Genomic DNA, 18,384 nt, shown 5'->3' on the forward strand with positions numbered 1-18,384 from the left:
TGCACACCTGCTGCCCTCATGTTCAGGCGGGAGCTCCGCACACCAGTGGACTTGGTGTTTGGGGCCCCACCTGAGCCGGAGATTGTTGGAGGGACTGAAATGGACTACCTTAGGAGGCTGAGGGAACGTCTACAGGTGGTCCATGACTATACTCGCCAAGCCCAGGAAGAAGCTGGAGTGCGGCAGAAGAGGGCCTATGACTCCAGGTGCAGGGGGAGGGCTTTTGTGCCAGGGGACAAGGTCTGGGTGTATTGCCCGGTCCGCAAGAAGGGTGTGTCCCCCAAGCTTTGTTGTCACTGGCAAGGGCCTGCTGACATTGTGACTCGGCTGTCAGATGTGGTGTATCGGGTGCGCATGCCCGGCCGGGGGCGCATGGTGGTATTGCACCAGGACAGACTCTCACTATATCGGCCACTTGCCTCGCCGACCATTGGAGATGGGGGTACTGGAGGTACCCCATGTACAAACAAGGACGATGCCCCCTCTGCTGGTATCAGGCAGCCTACTCGTCTAAGACGGGTTCCAGGACACTTGAGAGACTTCGTGTTGGGCGATGGGGTTGTCGGGGGCAACTAACCCCTTCTGGTGGGGGCTATGTGGCAGCCAATGGGAGGTGCCACTGGTGCAGAGACTCATGGGACTGTTTTTGTTTATTCTTAGATGTTCTAGTTATTAATGGTTTCAGTTAATCAGTGATGTCGTGCTGCTCTTACTGTTGTTTATGGGTTGTGGTGTCAGTTATGCATTGTTATTTTGGGTGGCCACCATGACCGAGATGAGTATGGCAATTAATGACCTTGGGCTATTTTCCTGTGTTGAAAAGCTTTGGGTTGTGTCAATGAAGGTGCAGTTTCTGTGGTACACCACCAGGTGGGCACAGGAAACCAGCAGAAAAGCTAAAGAAGTCTCTTTCTTCTTCTGGTGCTCGCCACAATATACTAATAACTCACCTTACGTAGTGCACAATATAGGTCATAAAATAATGGTTTCTGCACTAAAATAGTGCCTTGTTTGATAATAGTAGTATTAGTTTTATAACTAGTGAAATGTATGTAGGGAGCATGGTGCTATTTGGGATTTCTGGCTATAATAGTGACATTACACACAGTGTATTGCAGCTTTCAACGTATGGGACTGCATAGCCCAAACTGATCAGAGAGCAAATGCTATTTGGGAATGTGAGCATCAGAATTGATGAATAGAGTAGTGGAACAAAATGGTCTGTTCTTACCTGGGGTAGAGATGTAACCAGGATGCACTGCTATGTTAAGAAGACAAGCTGTGTGATACCTTCTGCAATGTTCACCTGGGAACGAAAGGGGACTGGCATTCATGTGGACTTGGATCTTTACCATATACTTAAACACCATTGAAGACCATGTGCACTCCTTTATGGCAATGGTATTCCTTGATGACAGAAATCATTAAAGGAACATATCGTTTCATTGTTCAATTTGTTGACATGTGATGTCCTGGGAAAACCAATCTGATCCATGGAGGTCCCACATAACAGCTAACAGGACACACAGAGTCTGTTGCAATGAGTCTTGGTGCCAGATACCACAAAGCAGCTGCAGAGATATTGTTGAATCCATGCTTCTGTGGGCTAGAGCTAATTGCAAGAGAGAGCCACACAAAGGTGGTTTCATTGTTAAGGCTGATCAGTGGACTCGCTTCAAATAGTGTTAAAATGTTGCAACATTGATGATTCGGGGGATGTGCAGTTCTCTCTGGTTTGTTTATGTTCAAAAGTTCTGCGTTGGAAGGTGGAAGAGTTTGTGGGTAATAAAGTGGAAACCTCATCCCAGTTTGTGCTTTCCAAAATTTGGCATTCTTTCCAGTGCCTAAACAACTGAGATGTCTTTTCTCTTTCTTACTGTAAGCAGAGACAGAACCTAGGATAACGGACAGAGACTTTTATTTATTTAACTATTATTATTATTTTAGCCATTTACTGACAGTAGGGCTTCGTAGAAACACACCAGAGAGCTAGCAAATGGTGAGGAAGCATCCTCAGGATTTAAAAAAAATGTTTTTTGATTGAAATTGTGATGAATGCATTTAAGTAATCCTAAATAAACTTCTTGTTTTGATTTCTGACTTGTATGTTAAATATATTAATAACTAGCTCTAATAAATCACAATTTTATCTAGGACTGTAAATACTCAGTAAAATCTATTTTTTAAGTTTTTGTTTATGCAATATTTTTACCTTGACTCTTTCTGCAAATGGTTGAGGCAGACATTTTCAGAAGCAGATAAAAACGGAGATGGAAACCTGAGTATTAGAGAAGTACTACAGCTCCTTCACAAACTCAACGTCAATCTTCCAAGGCAGAAAGTGAGAGAACTGTTTGAGGTAGGACTAAATCTTCATACACAAAATCTAACCAACAAAAAATTTTTTAAATATTTTTGAACCAACAACTAATGATATTCATTCAAGGACCACAAAACAGTTTCATTGTATCTCTCATAAGAGGAAGGAATAAATATATAAATAAACAAATACTTTCAGATTTTTTTTTAATTATGTTTGGTGCTGAAAAATTGGCAATTGCTTCACAGATGCATTCACTTTTGTTTCTAGAGTTTTTTAGTGGTTTCTGTAACTTCAGAATAGTCTGTGAAACATGATATTTTAAAACTTAATACAACAGTGTTTAAATGACTCAACCCTTTCCCACACCCACCCTCCCAAAAAAAAAAAAAAAATAAATAAATAAATAAATAAAATAATTGGCTGACTGACAGACATTTTGCAGAGAGCAGGCCAATCAGGACCCTCCCTGTTTTGCATGTGCATCATGAATATGCACACAAGGGGAGCACTTTACCACAAGGTAGGCTACCACAGCAAGTTCCCTCTCATTCTCTTTCCCACCAGGAAAAAAGTCTGTGTTGCCTGCTCTCATCGCAGCTTGTTCTAGGTTCCAGCAGGTTTTATCTGACTTGCGGGCATAATATGCAAGAGACTCCCAGAACTTCTGGGAGATTGGGATGTCTGCATACGGCCTTCTTTGAACAGATGACATTAATCTCTGATTAATGAGACATTGACGCCTTTAATCTCTTGTTCAAGTTTCTATTCACTACCTCCTTTAGATAAGTCTAATGTTTATAAATGTTATTCTTTAAATCATATCCTTGAAAACGAGGCATTGCCTGGTTTGTTGTCTTTCTCAAAGAGAACACATATTTTTATTACAAATCTGAACCCACAAAATGTTCAATAATATGACACAGTTTGTGTTAATGTTAACACTATGCGGTGGTCTCCCTGACGAGGATTAAGCTTAGTCCTGGACAATTTCCTCCTTTCAATGTAAAATCACAATTCAGAATGCTGGGACTAAGTTTAATCCCTTAACTGCACACAGAACTGAAACAGAACAAGTTGCTCTGACAGTTATAAAACTGCTGTAAACTTTATTTGAATTTTTATAATGCTTATAAATATACATAATGTATTTCTGGATGGATATTTTGTTTCTGGAAGAAACTTATCTTAAATAGCACTTATGCTGTCCTCAGAGTGTATTGTTTCTAACAGCTAAACAGCTAGCAAAGAGCTACCATTGTCCAATAACTCACCAAGGCTTGACTTTTCTCAATGTCTTTACTGCATCAGTAGTTTTGTTTTCATAAAACTGAAAATACAAACAGAACTTGTCTTTGCATTAGTAAACACTGCTTGCAAGTGTCAAAACATAAAATGCACGTCACGGAATACAGTGACTTGATCCACAAATGCAGATTCTACATTTTACAAATAAATTTTAAATTCGAGACTTTGACTTTACAAATATTTCCAATGTAAATTTAAACAAATGTATTTATTTTCACATAAAATTGTGATATAACTATGAAAACCAAAAACATGTATTTATGAATGTAACTGTATTTGTACAAGTTGCAGACCGTGAGACATAGATTGGGATGTTTATTTTTTTACTTTATTTATTTTTTTTTGATTAGTGAAACATTTTTGTGACTTGTGTCTTATTTGTGGATTAACATTTACGCATATGTAATGTGTTTTGAGACTAATCTCTCTCCATACAACAGAGGCTCCTTCCCTACTCAGAATGACTTTGCATTTTTAGCAAGTTCCTATGTTATTAACTATACACAAAAAAGCCAGTAGGTGGCAGTGTACAAAGGAAATTAAAAACATACACAGCATGATAATGCATAAAATGCATAAAAGCAAAGGTGATTTTCTGCAGCAGCTTTACATTGTTAAAGGCTAGAGGGGTATATTCCTCCCAGCAAACTGTGCATCAGTGGAATTGTGTTCCTTGCAGTGATGAACCTTTATACAGTATATATTGGATGAGTGGGAGTGGTTTTTATTATCTACAACTAATCATCTCTCTGAGGTTCCTGTAGCTGTTTGACATCAAATCTTCAAAGAAACCTTCCAACACATAGTATAAAAACGTCCTAGAAATTGTTTCTGCAAAACAGAGGAAATAAAGTTCCTAGTAATACACTTGCTTATAGGACAAATGCTGGTTAAGTAAGTGTTCATATAATTTTGAGCATGTAGTGTATATTTATTATTTATCATTGCACTGAACCTTTTTACTGAACTACTTTTTGGCATTGGCAATTTGATAATATAATTGCACATATCTGAATCATATGATATATCTTAGGATATTTTTTGGTTTACTTTATTTTTGTCTTTATAACAGCTATGATGATATTCATTGTAACACATTACCAGTGCTCTTTACTTAAGCCTAATTATGTGATTTCTCACCAGGAGGCTGACACAGGTGATAATCAAGGGTGTTTAACATTTATGGAGTTTTGTAATTTCTATAAAATTATATCAACCCGGCAGGATCTTTATTTAATTATGCTGATGTACAGCCACCGTAAAGAATACATGGACATAAATGACTTCATACGCTTCCTGGAGAGTGAGCAGAAGGTTAGTACAACACATTTTGCAGACAGCCTACAATAGGGCAAACATCCAAATTTCAAGTATTTCACACTCTTTAGCACAGTACATTGAGCGCATTGTTTAGCACAGGTCAAGTGAGTTTAATAACTTTTTTTTTCTCCCAGAACATACAAGAACATGGTTTTAAAGTACACAATAGTGCCTCTGGTGGAGCAATGAGAAGCCAGTTTCATTAGGTGCTTCCCAGCTAAAATACTGAGATTTTTCTGATAATTCTGATCATTTAAATCACAAATCTCTAATTTAATTGTCTTTTTCAGATGGTGAATGTATCTCGAGAATACTGCCAGATGATTGTAAACCAGTTTGAACCATGCCAAGAAAATCGTGCACATCTAGTTCTGGGAATTGATGGTAAGATATGAATCCTTCTGCCTGTAGTTAAATGCAAGATGAAAAAAAGCAAATTAAATGCAAATGAAATTAAATTGCAAATGGGCATCCTATAACATTTATTTCTAAAGTTTGTCTTTGGGAATTAATGCATTCCCAATATTATATTCATGTTAGCAAAAAGTTTGTCTGAAATATTTATGATGATGGACACACTGGCCATCCAGCTTATTTGTACTGGTAATGTTGATTCTATATTTATTCCAGCCTTATACTGCCATATACCTCAAAAACTACAATGTAATTTATATTAAACTGTACAGCATAAACAGTTGTGCTTAAATAAAACGGCAGTATGAAAACTGTGTCTAAATCTTTTACAGTTCCCTCAAAGTGTGCTGTTCTTAAATGTTAGGGTTAGGGTTAACGCTAACCTTAACCGTAACCCTAAAGCCCATGGTATTTTTAAATACATTCATTGACAAAAATGTGTTTATAAACAGCATCCATCCTGAAACCTGAATTCAGTCCATATTTTATTTATTTATATTCATGAAATGTGATATTTCAATGCTATATTCTGTTTACTTCCAAAGGATTCACAAACTTTATGCGGAGTCCAGCAGGGGACATTTTTAACCCTGAGCATTACCAGGTGAACCAAGATATGACACAGCCGCTCACCAACTACTACATCGCTTCCTCCCACAACACGTATCTGACCGGAGACCAACTGCTGTCCCAGTCCCGTGCTGACATGTACGCCTATGTCCTACAGGCCGGCTGCCGCTGTGTGGAAGGTCACTGACTTGCAGTAAAACAACACACTTTTACTGTGTATATTTTTAACTTACACAATTTCACTACAAAAACAGTTATTAATTCACTCATAGTTTGCTGGAACCTACCCAGAATCCCTAGGCGCAAGGAAGAAACACACCTTGTAGGGGGCTCCAGGGTGATTCCATCGCAGGGCGATACACACTCAAATATTCACTTGCTCACACTTATGGACACTTTTGAGTAGTCAGTCCTATCAGTATGTGTTATTGGACCATTGGATGAAACTGGAGGACCTGGAGGAGACCCCATGAGGAGAATACACCAAATTCCTCAACTCCTCAACAACCTACAACCCCAGGACCCTGGAGCTGTGTGACAGTGACGCTGTGCCTCCCACTGCTAAAACATTTAGAACTTAAATTCAAATAGATGCTTGTACATTAATATGACCATTAATCCAAAAGTTTAGCGTCACTAATAGGCTGGTCAAATGTGCTGTCTGATATAAAAATATTTTTTGCTGTTTATTGGTTTAAAAAAAGTGATTTGAACAAATGTTAGGGCATGTTATCTATTTAAAATATAGGTTTCCTAATATGTAAATCTCTACAAATGAAATAGAAATGCTATTTATTCAAGGTTGTTTATATATTTACCTTTCTTTGGTGAATGTCTATGAGCAAAGTCACATCTTGTATGAATGGGTGTAAATGTGAAGGTTTACCACATAAAAAATTACTGATTTAAATAATAAGAAGTATTAACATAATTTACAATGGCAATAATAAGGAGAAAAAAAAAAAAAAAAAAAAAAATATATATATATATATATATATATATATATAATAAGTGTAAAATATGTATATTAAAATAGTGTAGCGTAGTAACAGTATTTGAGTTGGTTAGGTTTAATGGTGATTATCACTTAAAATAATAATTATTATTACTGAATTAAATGACAAAAATAATAATTTATTAGAGATTGAAATACTGTCAACGCTAGGGATGAGTTCTCAGGATTTTCAGACTCTTAAGGAACAAACTCCACACACTGTATTATTTCAAATAATGGAAATACTTTATTAAAAGGAATGATAATAGGTTGATAAACATAGCACAATCATCAAAATCTCACGGAATCAACGCAGGTGTTCGAATTTAATAATTGGCTAGGCTATATGACTTGTGAATAATGTGTTGCTAAATGATTTAATTAGTGTATAAATTTATCAAGAGACTTAGTTCTACATCAGCTTCTGAAGATGAGGAATTTGCTTACTCTTGTCGTTATGATCACCGAACCGATGGGTCCAGCAGATTTTCAATCTGTTCTTCCGGTGTTTGACTTGTCACGGCTGAAGGTAGGCTGGTTAGTGGGGGAAGTCCCGCCAGGATGAGTCATTCACTTTCGGCATCCTTTAGACGGTGTGACGTCAGTCGGAGATTCTCTTCACAGAGAGCTGCTAGCCTTCCTGGAGTGAGGGAGAACGTTCTTCAATGAAGCGCTGTTTCCTCCGATCTTCAGAAGCTAATACTAATTTTACGATTTTCACTCGATTTCAGCGGTGGCCCTTATTCTGGCCAAAATAAGTTTCACCTGCTTTGATCAGTCGTAAAATTAAACTTGGATTGGGCTATAAACAACGAACACAAATGAAAGAAAATTTCTGACAATTAATCGACCGTTTACTCTTTTAATTTCTGTATTGCAATGCTAACTGACACAAGGCGTCCCCTGCTAGTTCGCATGAAGGTCTGTCTTCTTTTAAGAGTCTTTTGGAAGAGTCGGCTTGTCAGCGTAGAGAGAAGACAAAGAGCGTAAGGGAGAGCGTAAGAAGCAAAAAGAAAGTGTAAGAAGTGTAAGCGAGAAGAGAGGAAGTATGGGAGCCGTACGAGAAGAGAGTGAAGAGTTTAGAGTGTGCGTAAGGGAATGCGACTCACTTTTTCATAGGTGGCGCGGTCACGCCCATTTGGGAGGTCTCCGTCCTCTGATTGGTTCCTGGGTTTGGGGAGTCCACGTGACCGTCTCCAGTTTCAGGGAAGAGAAAGATCACATTTTCTGGGCGAATACATAACCTCAATGAATAAAAATACTTCATACATACTTGAATATAGCATAATGAGTATACTGGAGTATTTTTATCAAATATATATATATATTTTATATATATATATATATATATATATATATATATATATATATATATATATATATATATATATCATCATCATCATCATCATTTTCTTCTCCGCTTCTCCATTTCAGGGTCGCGGTGGCAACAGGGCGAGCAAAGAAGCCCAGACGTCTCTGTCCCTTGCAACATCCACCAATTCCTCCTGGGGGATCCCAAGGCGTTCCCAGGACAGCCGGGAGATATAATCCCTCCAGCGTGTCCTGGGTCTACCCCGGGGCCTCCTTCCAGTTGGACGTGCCTGGTATACCTCCAGTGGGAGGCGTCCAGGAGGCATCCTGATCAAATGCCCAAACCACCTCAACTGACTTCTCTCAATGCGAAGGAGCAGCGACTCTACTCCGAGCTCCTCCCTAGTCACTGAGCTCCTCACCCGATCACGGAGAGTACGCCCAGCGACCCGTCGGAGAAAGCTCATTTTGGCCGCTTGTATCCGCGATCTTGTTCTTTCGGTCATTACCCAGAGCTCATGACCATAGGTGAGAGTGGGAACGTAGACTGACCGGTAAATTGAGAGCTTTGCTTTATGGCTCAGCTCTCTCTTCACCACAACGGTGCGGTACAGTGACCGCATAACTGCAGACGCTGCACCTATCCTACGGTCAATCTCACCATCCCTCTTCCCATCACTCGTGAACAAGAACCCGAGATACTTGAACTCCTTCACTTGGGGCAGGTTCTCACCCCTTACCTGAAGGGAGCATGCCATCTGTTTCCGGGAGATAACCATGGCCTCAGACTTGGAGGTGCTGATCCGCATACCGACCGCTTCACACTCGGCTGCAAACTGCTCAAGTGAACGCTGGAGGCCTCCGTGCGAAGAAGCCAGAAGAACAACATCATCCGCAAAAAGCAGAGATGCCACCTCCTGAGCTCCTCGACGGAAGCCTTCCTGTCCCAGGCTACGCCGCGCCACCCTGTCCATGAATATCAGGAACAGGAGTGGAGATAAGGCACAGCCCTGACGGAGTCCAATGCCCACACTGAACAAGCCTGACTTACTACCAAGGATGCGAACACAACTCAAACTCTGAGAGTACAAGGACCGTACGGCTCGCCGGAGCGACCCTGGCACCCCATACTCCTGGAGCACCTCCCACAGAATCTCTCGGGGAACACGGTCATATGCCTTCTCCAAATCCACAAAGCATGTGTAGAGTGGAGTAGCAAATTCCCACGCCCCCTCAATCATCTGTGCAAAAGTAAAGAGTTGGTCCATAGTTCCACGGCCAGGACGAAATCCGCATTGTTCCTCCAAAATCCTAGGTTCGACTATCGGACGGATTCTCCTTTCCAGCACCTTGGCATAGACTTTCCCCGGGAGGCTGAGAAGTGTAATGCCACGATAATTGGCACACTTTCTCCGGTCCCCTTTTTTGAAAATAGGAACCACCACCCCGGTTTGCCAATCCAAAGGCACCGTTCCCGAGGTCCATGCGATATTGTATAGACGTGTCATCCAAGACAGCCCCACAGTATCGAGTGCCTTCAGTAACTCTGGGCGAATCTCATCCACTCCTGGAGCTTTGCCACTGCGAAGCTTTTTCACCACCTCAGTGACTTCAGCCAAGGAAATGGAATCTGACCCCCCAGACACTTCTGGCCCTACCTCCTGTACAGGAGGCATGTCTCTCGGGTTAAGGAGTTCCTCAAAGTGCTCTTCCAACGCCCAACAATACGCTCAGTCGAGTTCAGAGTTTCACCATCCTTGCTGAGCACAGCTTGGACAGTGTCCCCCCTCCCCCTCCTGAGCTGTCGGAGTGTTTTCCAGAACCTCTTTGAGGCCGCCCGGAAGTCATTCTCCATGGCCTCTCCAAACTCCTCCCATGCTCTGGATTTTGCTTCAGCAACTGCCACAGCTGCAGCCTTTTTCGCCTGCCGGTACCCATCCGCAGAATCGGAAGTTCCCCGAGCTAGCCAATCTCGAAAAGCCTCCTTCTTCCGCTTGACAGCTTCCCTCACCCCCAGTGTCCACCAACGGGTTCTTGGGTTGCCGCCATAACAGGCACCGACAAGCTTTTGACCACAGCTATATGCAGCCGCTTCCACGATGGAGGTCCGGAACAGTGTCCATTCAGACTCCATTCCCCCTACCTCCTCCGGAACATGTGAGAAGTTCTCTCGGAGGTGAGAGTTGAAATCCATCCGGACAGAGTCATCTGCCAGCTTTTCCCAGCACACCCTCACTATACGTTTGGGTTTACCAGGTCTGTCCGGCAGCTTTCCCCGCCATCGGATCCAACTCACCACCAGATGGTGATCGGTTGACAGCTCAGCCCCTCTCTTTACCCGAGTGTCCAAAACATACGGCCTCAGGTCAGAAGACACAACCACAAAGTCGATCATTGACCTTTGGCCCAGAGTGCTCTGGTACCAAGTACACTTATGAGCAAGCTTATGTTCGAACATGGTGTTCGTTATGGACAAACCATGGCTAGCACAGAAGTCCAACAACATCACACCACTTGGGTTTAGATCCGGCAGTCCGTTCCTCCCAATCACTCCTCTCCAGGTTTCCCAGTCATTGCCAACGTGAGCATTGAAGTCCCCCAGCAAAACAACAGAGTCAGTGCATGGAATCCCCTCTAGAACTCCAGTCACTGCCTCCAAGAAGGCCGAATACTCTGAGCTGCTGTTCGGTGCATACGCACACACAACAGTCAAAGTTTTCCTCTCTGCAAGCCGGAGCCGCATTGAGGCGACCCTCTCGTTTACTGGGACAAACTCCAGCTGTACAGGCGCCAGCCGGGGACTTGTGAGTATCCCCACACCCGCCCGGCGCCTCTCACCCTGTGCAACTCCTGAGTAAGAGAGAGACCAACCCCTATCGAGGAGTTTGGTTCCAGAGCCTACACTGTGTGTAGAGGTGAGCCCAACTATATCTAGCTGGTATCTCTCAACCTCACGCACCAGCTCTGGCTCTTTCCCCCCCAGTGAGGTTATGTTCCACGTACCAAGAACCAGTTTCCGCTGACAAGTTCCACGACGCCAGGGGCCCCCTTGCCCCCGCTCTGTGCCCGATGGGCATTGCACCGCACCCCTACTCTGGATCTTGCGGGTGGTGAGCCTACATGATCCTCCCACGTTGCCATTTCGGGCTGAGCCCGGCCGGGTTACGTGGGCTGCCCAGCCACCAGGCGCTCGCCGTCGGACACTACCCCCAGGCCTGGCTCCAGGGGTAGGTCCCGGTAACCCTTTCCCGGGCAGGGTACACTGAATTTTAATGTGTGTACTCATAGGAATGCTTTTGGATCATGTTTGTCTGGATCTTCACTCCAGACCTGTTCGCCATGGGAGACCCTACTGGGAGCTAACAGCTCCCGATGACATAGCCCTGGAGGTCATGAGACCACACAAGCCCTTCCGCCACGACAAGGCCCTGATCCAGGAAGGGTATATATATATATATATATATTTCTAAATTGAGACAGGAATTTTTCCTTGTGATTACAACAGTAATTCAACATCACTCGGTTAGTTAGTAGACAGTCACCTGAGAATAACAGAGGATAACATTAATAACACATTGCATAATACATGTTTAGTAACAACGAAACATATGCGTCCGATATGATGTGTTAGAGGGAGAGAGGGCGAACAATGGTTTCACAAATGTCCACTTGGGGGCACTGTTGGTCCATGCTGTTTGTCTGGTTTGAACTCGGGTTGCGAGAGGTCACCATCAGGCAGTCCAGAGTCATCTGTTGATTTTTGCGATAAGATAAGGTTCGCAATTCCGACGCTGACGATAATAAACGCTGGGTTCTTTAATCCTGGTCTCCAAGGCTTTGATTGATCTTTTAGTCTTAATGGGGTCATAAAATTGGGGGATACCACTTAATGTCCAGAAGAAGAAGGGGGAGTAGTCATCTGGTGTCATAAAGTTTGAAGATGACCACTCACTGTCATCCTGGGGGTCACTGAAAAGTGTTCTGCTTAGCCTTCGCTATCAGATATAGGTGTGTGCATGAGTTTGTGTGGGTGGGGGTGCGTAGTCCTTCAGCACACACACACTCTGTGGAATGCAGGTCCCCTCCTTTTATGAAACAGAATGGAGAGTCAGAGTCTTAATTTTTCATTTCTTGATCTGGATCCATACTCCACTACAATAGTACTAATGATTTTTTTACATTTTTGCATGCACCTACAATGGGAACATGTTTAATAAATTATGTAATGATGTAAATGCCTGGTATTTGATTATATGCATTATATTGATTGATATTTGATTATATTTAAACTAATTAATCAACTTTCCTAAATTCTCTGCTTGTTTCCTTGTGAAAATTTAATGAAACAGATAACTAACAGGTCATATGTCAGTCAGTATATTTAGCTCTATAATGGTTTCATGCAAGTTTGATCATTGTCATTGCATATTTAAGAAAATCAGATTTGTATTGTTCTAATTATTATTAGTAGTAGGAGAAATATTATTATTAGTATAATTATCAGTAATAATATTCTTTCATTCATTGTCTGTAATTCATATTCAGTTTCGGGTTGCAGTGGTTCCGGAGCCTACCCGGAATCAGTGGGCATCATTAATAATTTGAATGATACTAATAATAAGAGTAATTAATTTTATTTTACTTTCTAATCAGATTTTACTGTCACATCCTGTGTTTGTTTCCCTAGCCATGTGCTCATTTAGCACATGGCTCTGTTTATTCTTCCTGTCTCTGCCCTAGTCCCGCCTTAGCTCCGCCCTCTCACCTTAGTCTCGTTTGTAGTCCTGCCCCCTCGTTATTGTCCCCAGGTGTCCCTTATCAGTGATCTGTGTATATATAGTCCCATTGTTTCAGTGTTCCCTTGTCGGTTCTTGTGTGTGTAGATGTGTGTTTCTCTTTCTTGGCGTCACCCATGTCTACCCCTGTTCTCAGTTGTCTGTCAGTCTTCCTGTCTGTTCCTGTTTCATTTGTGTAACTACTTAGTCGGGTTTGTTTTCTTTTGGTCTTGTATATAAAGATTCCTTGCGTTTACGTCCACCTCCCTTGTCTGTCCTGCCCAACCGTGACAGAAGAACCGACCCTCAAATATGGACATAGCGAGGAACCCATGGGCCAGGTGTGCTATTAGGCGGACTCCCTTTACCACTGGTCCTGGCAAGCCAGTCGGGTATTTGCTGGAGACACAACCATCCTCCTCATCCCAACGGCGTGGGAGACGGCGGAAGCAGCGTGCTGGAGTTTTTCCCTCGCCGGAGGACTGCCCCTTCAGGTCCGGGGAGGATTTTGGGGGGGGGGGCGTTGAGGGTTGGTGCTGTTAGCCTTGAACTTCAGAGCAGAAGAGGTGAGGCTAACAGAGGCGTAATTCATGAGGATCCTTGGTCAAGGAACTTCATGGATTTCCTCATGAATGCGCTCATTGGACCTCTTGAACCCTCAACAGCTCCAGTACCTGCCCCTTGAGCAGCACAAGCCCCTGCCTCCGTGGATGTAGTCGCAGGGCCTCCTGCCTCCGTGGACATCGTCGCAGGGTCTCCTGCCTCCGTGGACGTCATTGCAGGACTGCTTAACGCTGCTGCTCCAGAGTGTGCAGCGCCTCCAGCCGCTCCTGTCCCTGTGAAGGCGGCAAACCCCGCCGCTCCTGTCCCTGTGAAGGCGGCAAACCCCGCCACTCCTGTCGCTGTGAAGGTGGAAAACCCCGCCGCTCCTGTCCCTGTGAAGGCGGCGAACCCAGCCGCTCCTGTCCCTGTGAAGGCGGCCTCCTCAGCCGCTCCTGTCCCTGAGATGGTGGCTTCCACAGCTGCTCCTGTCCCTGTGAAGGCGGTGAACCCAGCCACTCCTGTCCCTGTGAAGGCGGCTTCCTCAGCCGCTCCTGTCCCCGAGAAGGCGGCTTCCTCAGCTGCTCCTGTCCCCGAGAAGGGGGCTTCCTCAGCCGCTCCTGTCCCCGAGAAGGCGGCTTCCACAGCCGCTCCTGTCCCCGAGAAGGCGGCTTCCACAGCCGCTCCTGTCCCCGAGAAGGCGGCTTCCGCAGCCGCTCCTGTCCCCGAGAAGGCGGCTTCCGCAGCCGCTCCTGTCCCCGAGAAGGCGGCTTCCGCAGCCGCTCCTGTCACCGAGAAGGCGGCTTCCGCGGCCGCTCCTGTCCCCGAGAAGGCGGCTTCCTCGGCCGCTCCAGCTCCAGAGAAGGCGGCTTCCTCGGCCGCTCCAGCTCCAGAGAAGGTGGCATCCCTCGCTGCTCCAGCTCCAGAGAAGGCGGCGTGCCCCGCTGCTTCAGCTCCAGAGAAGAAGGTCTCTGCCGTACCTGCTCCCGCGAAGGCGGCGTCCCCCGCCGCTTCTGTTCCCATGCCGGCGGCGTCCCCGGCCGCTTCTGCTCCCGTGATGGCGGCGTCCCCGGCCGCTTCTGCACCCGTGATGGCGGCGTCCCCGGCCGCTTCTGCACCCGTGACTGTGGCTCCGGCCGCTTCTGCACCCGTGACTGTGGCTCCGGCCGCTTCTGCACCAGTGACTGTGGCTCCGGCTGTGAACTGTGTACCAGAACTGTGCCCAGGCTGGTACCTCAGGCTTCCCCACAGACTTTTACCAGTCCTTGGTACCCTCCTGTTAGTTTGGTTCCCATGTCTGTCCTTGTTCCTGCACCTGTGTCTGCCTTTGTCTCTGTTCCTGTCCCTGTCACTGTGTTCGTGTCTGTCCCCATGAACGTCCTGGTCCCTGTTCCCCAGCCAAGCCCTGTCCAGTCCCCTGTTAATAATCCAGTCCAGTCCCTGTTTCAGTCTAATGTCTTTTCACCAGTCTCATCTCCTGTCCAGTCTCCAGTCCAGTCCCTGTTTAAACTCTCTGTCCAGTCTCCAGTCCAGTCCCTGTTTCAACCCTCTGTCCAGTCCTCGTTTCAACCCTCTGTCCAGTCTCTAGTCCAGTCCCCTTTTCAACCTTCTGTCCAGTCTCCAGTCCAGTCCCCGCTTCAACCCTCTGTCCTGTCTCAAGTCCTGCCTCGTGTCCAGTCTCTTGTTGCCGGTCCTGTCAAGTCCCCAGCTTCGTTTCCTGTGTCTGTTCCTGTCTTGTCCTGAGTCCTGTCTCCTGATAGTTCCTTGTCTTGTCTGGTCTGTCTTGTTTTCCATGCTCCTCTCCTGCGCCAGCTCCTGGGGGTTCTAGGTTTACGTGCCCCGGGAGTTGCGCGTTTTGGAGGGGGCATCTGTCACATCCTGTGTTTGTTTCCCTAGCCTTGTGCTCATTTAGCACATGGCTCTGTTTATTCTTCCTGTCTCCGCCCTAGTCCCGTCTTAGCTCCGCCCTCTCATCTCGTTTGTAGTCCTGCCCTCTCGTTATTGTCCCCAGGTGTCCATTATCAGTGATCTGTGTATATAAAGTCCCTTTGTTTCAGTGTTCCCTTGTCGGTTCTTGTGTGTGTAGATGCGTGTTTCTCTTTCTTGGCGTCTCCCATGTCTACCCCTGTTCTCTGTTGTCTGTCAGTCTTCCTGTCTGTTCCTGTTTCATTTGTGTAACTCCTTGGTCGTTTTTGTTTTCTTTTGGTCTTGTATATAAAGATTCCTTGCGTTTACGTCCACCTCCCTTGTCTGTCCTGCCCAACCGTGACATTTACAACCTTCAGCATTGTTATTTTCTGTGTACAGTGGACTGTTGGGATGGTCCAGATGGAGAACCCATTGTTCATCATGGCTACACTCTCACCTCAAAAATCCTCTTCAGGGATGTCATGGAGAGCATCAACAAATACGCTTTTGCTAAGAGCCAGTAAGAGAATGTCATTCTATATTTTCCTTAGAGGAAACATTGGGCTATATTCTCATTTCTCTCAAATAATAAATGATCACATTTTCTTTTTTGTTTGCTAGAACTTAAAATATTTTAGAGTTGTTTAGACCATGTTTTTCCACCCTGTGAAAACAAATTTTAAAATTGAAGGAAAAATTGCCAACAGTACATTTTAAAACCTTAAAGAAACAATATGTAATATTTTTAAATATTTATGTATTTTAAATATTTTTTATTACATATTTTACATATTTTTCTATAAAAAGATAGGCACATGGCAAACAGACATCACATGACAGGACAGGGGAGCTATATCATGGGACAAAAGCATGACACATTTTTTAAAATAATTTTGGAACATGTGCTTTTAAAAACTTTTAACGATAGTTTGGAAAGGAAAGCTAAGGAGATGAACATGAATCTAAGTGGGAATAGTTATTATGGTTGTCACTGTTATCTTGCTGTTATCACTGTAATGGTGCATTTTCACTTTGCAGATACCCTGTAATCATCTCCATAGAGAATCACTGCTCGGTGCCTCAACAGAAGAAAATGGCTCAGTATCTCACTGAGGTTCTTCAGGAAAAGCTGGACTTGTCCAGTGTTAATGTTATTGAATCCTGTCAGCTTCCTTCACCAGAAATTCTCAAAGGGAAAATTCTTGTAAAGGTGAGAAAATTGACTCATATTATAGTAAATTTGTTTGCCAATTGTTTGCCAAAGAGAAAGACACAGATTATTACTGTTAGTTATGGTTTAGTAATACATTATTTATTATTTATTCATGTTTAGTTACATATATCTATTGTTAATTATATGTCATTCTGTTTGAGTAGCCGCTATATTGGGGACCTCCTCATTACTTAAACAGACAACTCAAATAAAAACTGATATTTAAATAGTTTTATTTTTTTCTGTCGACCCTATTAGTTAGACTTAGCTGAAATGAAAGAAATTAAACTATGCGTTACTTGCCCATTTATCTGCATCACGTTTGTAAATAGAGCTCTCTCTGTCTATGTCAGTTTGAGGAGCTGGGGCCCAAAGTACCCATACTCCCTACATAGTGCACATCAGAGATAATAAAAGTAATCTGACGGGTAATCTTGATCCTTATTGCTCAAATAAATATATTTTCGAAATACAACTCACTACATGAGTGCACAAACTGTTATATTATGACTGACACTGTGCCCTATCTCCCTCACTGATCAATCACACTTTCAGACAAGGAGAACTACTTAATTAAACGTAAACACAAACCAGAGGAATAATTTGGGCCAACAGTAGTGATTAAATATTATCCTCCAAAAATCTGTCACAAAGAGCACAGGGACACCAAGATCAGGTTATTTACCTGTAAACAGGGTAAATAAAAAAAAACTTGTGTCTGTAGTTTCTTACACACTACAACAAACACGATGACATGATTACTGAAGCTTGTATTTTCTGTGTATGAATATCTCACTCATATTCTGTCAGAAATGCAGTCTTTTGTGCTAACACGTTTTCATTAGATCCTTGGATGCCGAGAGGCGCTGGGCTTCGGAGTGTTGTAAGACCTCTCCAGCACTGGGAGAGGAGCTGTGTATGGGATACATATATCCATTTTTCCCATCTGTTTAAATCCTGTCAATCCAACCCATTAATATTGTTTTTCCAAAATGCTCCAAATTGAAGAACAGATATTCAGTACTTACATACATGTGTAATCTGCTACTATTCTACGTCTACACAAGTAGATTTTTTGGAAGGCACATTTGCATGAATCATTAACCTACCCAGGTAATGGTGCCATAATGGTTTCCTGATTATGGATTTAGGCTACTGAAACCATGTGTGTTTAAATTCTTTGAAGAAAAGAATTTTATTGCTGCAGACAGTTGTGTTATTGTTGCACAAGGTGACTGATTAAACACTGGAAAAAAATGACTGTGTGAAACATTTTTATTAAACATCACACCCACACACGGTTAGAACTGGACTTGAGAGGGCCACCAACCAATGTTAATACAAGACAGAATACTCAATCAAAACCATTTCCTTGTGAGCCCTGAAACTATCCAAAAACTAGGGACAACTGCATGTATTCAGTTCTTATTCTTGGTCTGTCAGCTACTTGGGATCAAACAAATACTCATTTCAACACTTCCAGAAGTGGCATTGGCAGAACTGTACTTGCCTTGATCTCATCACATCTTCAGGATCAATCCTGCCTGCTCTCCTTCAATGACTTTGGTCACAAATAGCTTCACCAGTGGAGTTCCCCTGGGGTCCCGTTTTTTTACAGCTTTTTTTACTGTGCACTTAATAATTGAGACCAGTAATTAGTTTACAGGGTTGCACGGTGGCACTGTGGGTAGTGTCTCTGTCGCACATCTAC

The 18,384-nt window shown here is 43.6% G+C and overlaps 1 protein-coding gene across 1 annotated transcript in view; it reads left to right on the forward strand.

Annotated features, from left to right (window-relative positions):
- The window catches only part of plch2b (phospholipase C, eta 2b), a 72,505-nt gene that overhangs the window by 12,818 nt on the left and 41,303 nt on the right, over nucleotides 1–18,384 (forward strand). Inside the window, exons 4-9 of the mRNA XM_066672329.1 lie at nucleotides 2,229–2,359; nucleotides 4,772–4,942; nucleotides 5,239–5,332; nucleotides 5,908–6,111; nucleotides 15,860–15,980; nucleotides 16,499–16,670. Coding sequence (XP_066528426.1) covers nucleotides 2,229–2,359; nucleotides 4,772–4,942; nucleotides 5,239–5,332; nucleotides 5,908–6,111; nucleotides 15,860–15,980; nucleotides 16,499–16,670 — 893 coding nt within the window. The remainder of the gene's footprint in view (nucleotides 1–2,228; nucleotides 2,360–4,771; nucleotides 4,943–5,238; nucleotides 5,333–5,907; nucleotides 6,112–15,859; nucleotides 15,981–16,498; nucleotides 16,671–18,384) is intronic.

Source organism: Hoplias malabaricus, chromosome 5 (assembly GCF_029633855.1).
Source record: "Hoplias malabaricus isolate fHopMal1 chromosome 5, fHopMal1.hap1, whole genome shotgun sequence".
Taxonomy (NCBI): Eukaryota; Metazoa; Chordata; class Actinopteri; order Characiformes; family Erythrinidae; genus Hoplias; species Hoplias malabaricus.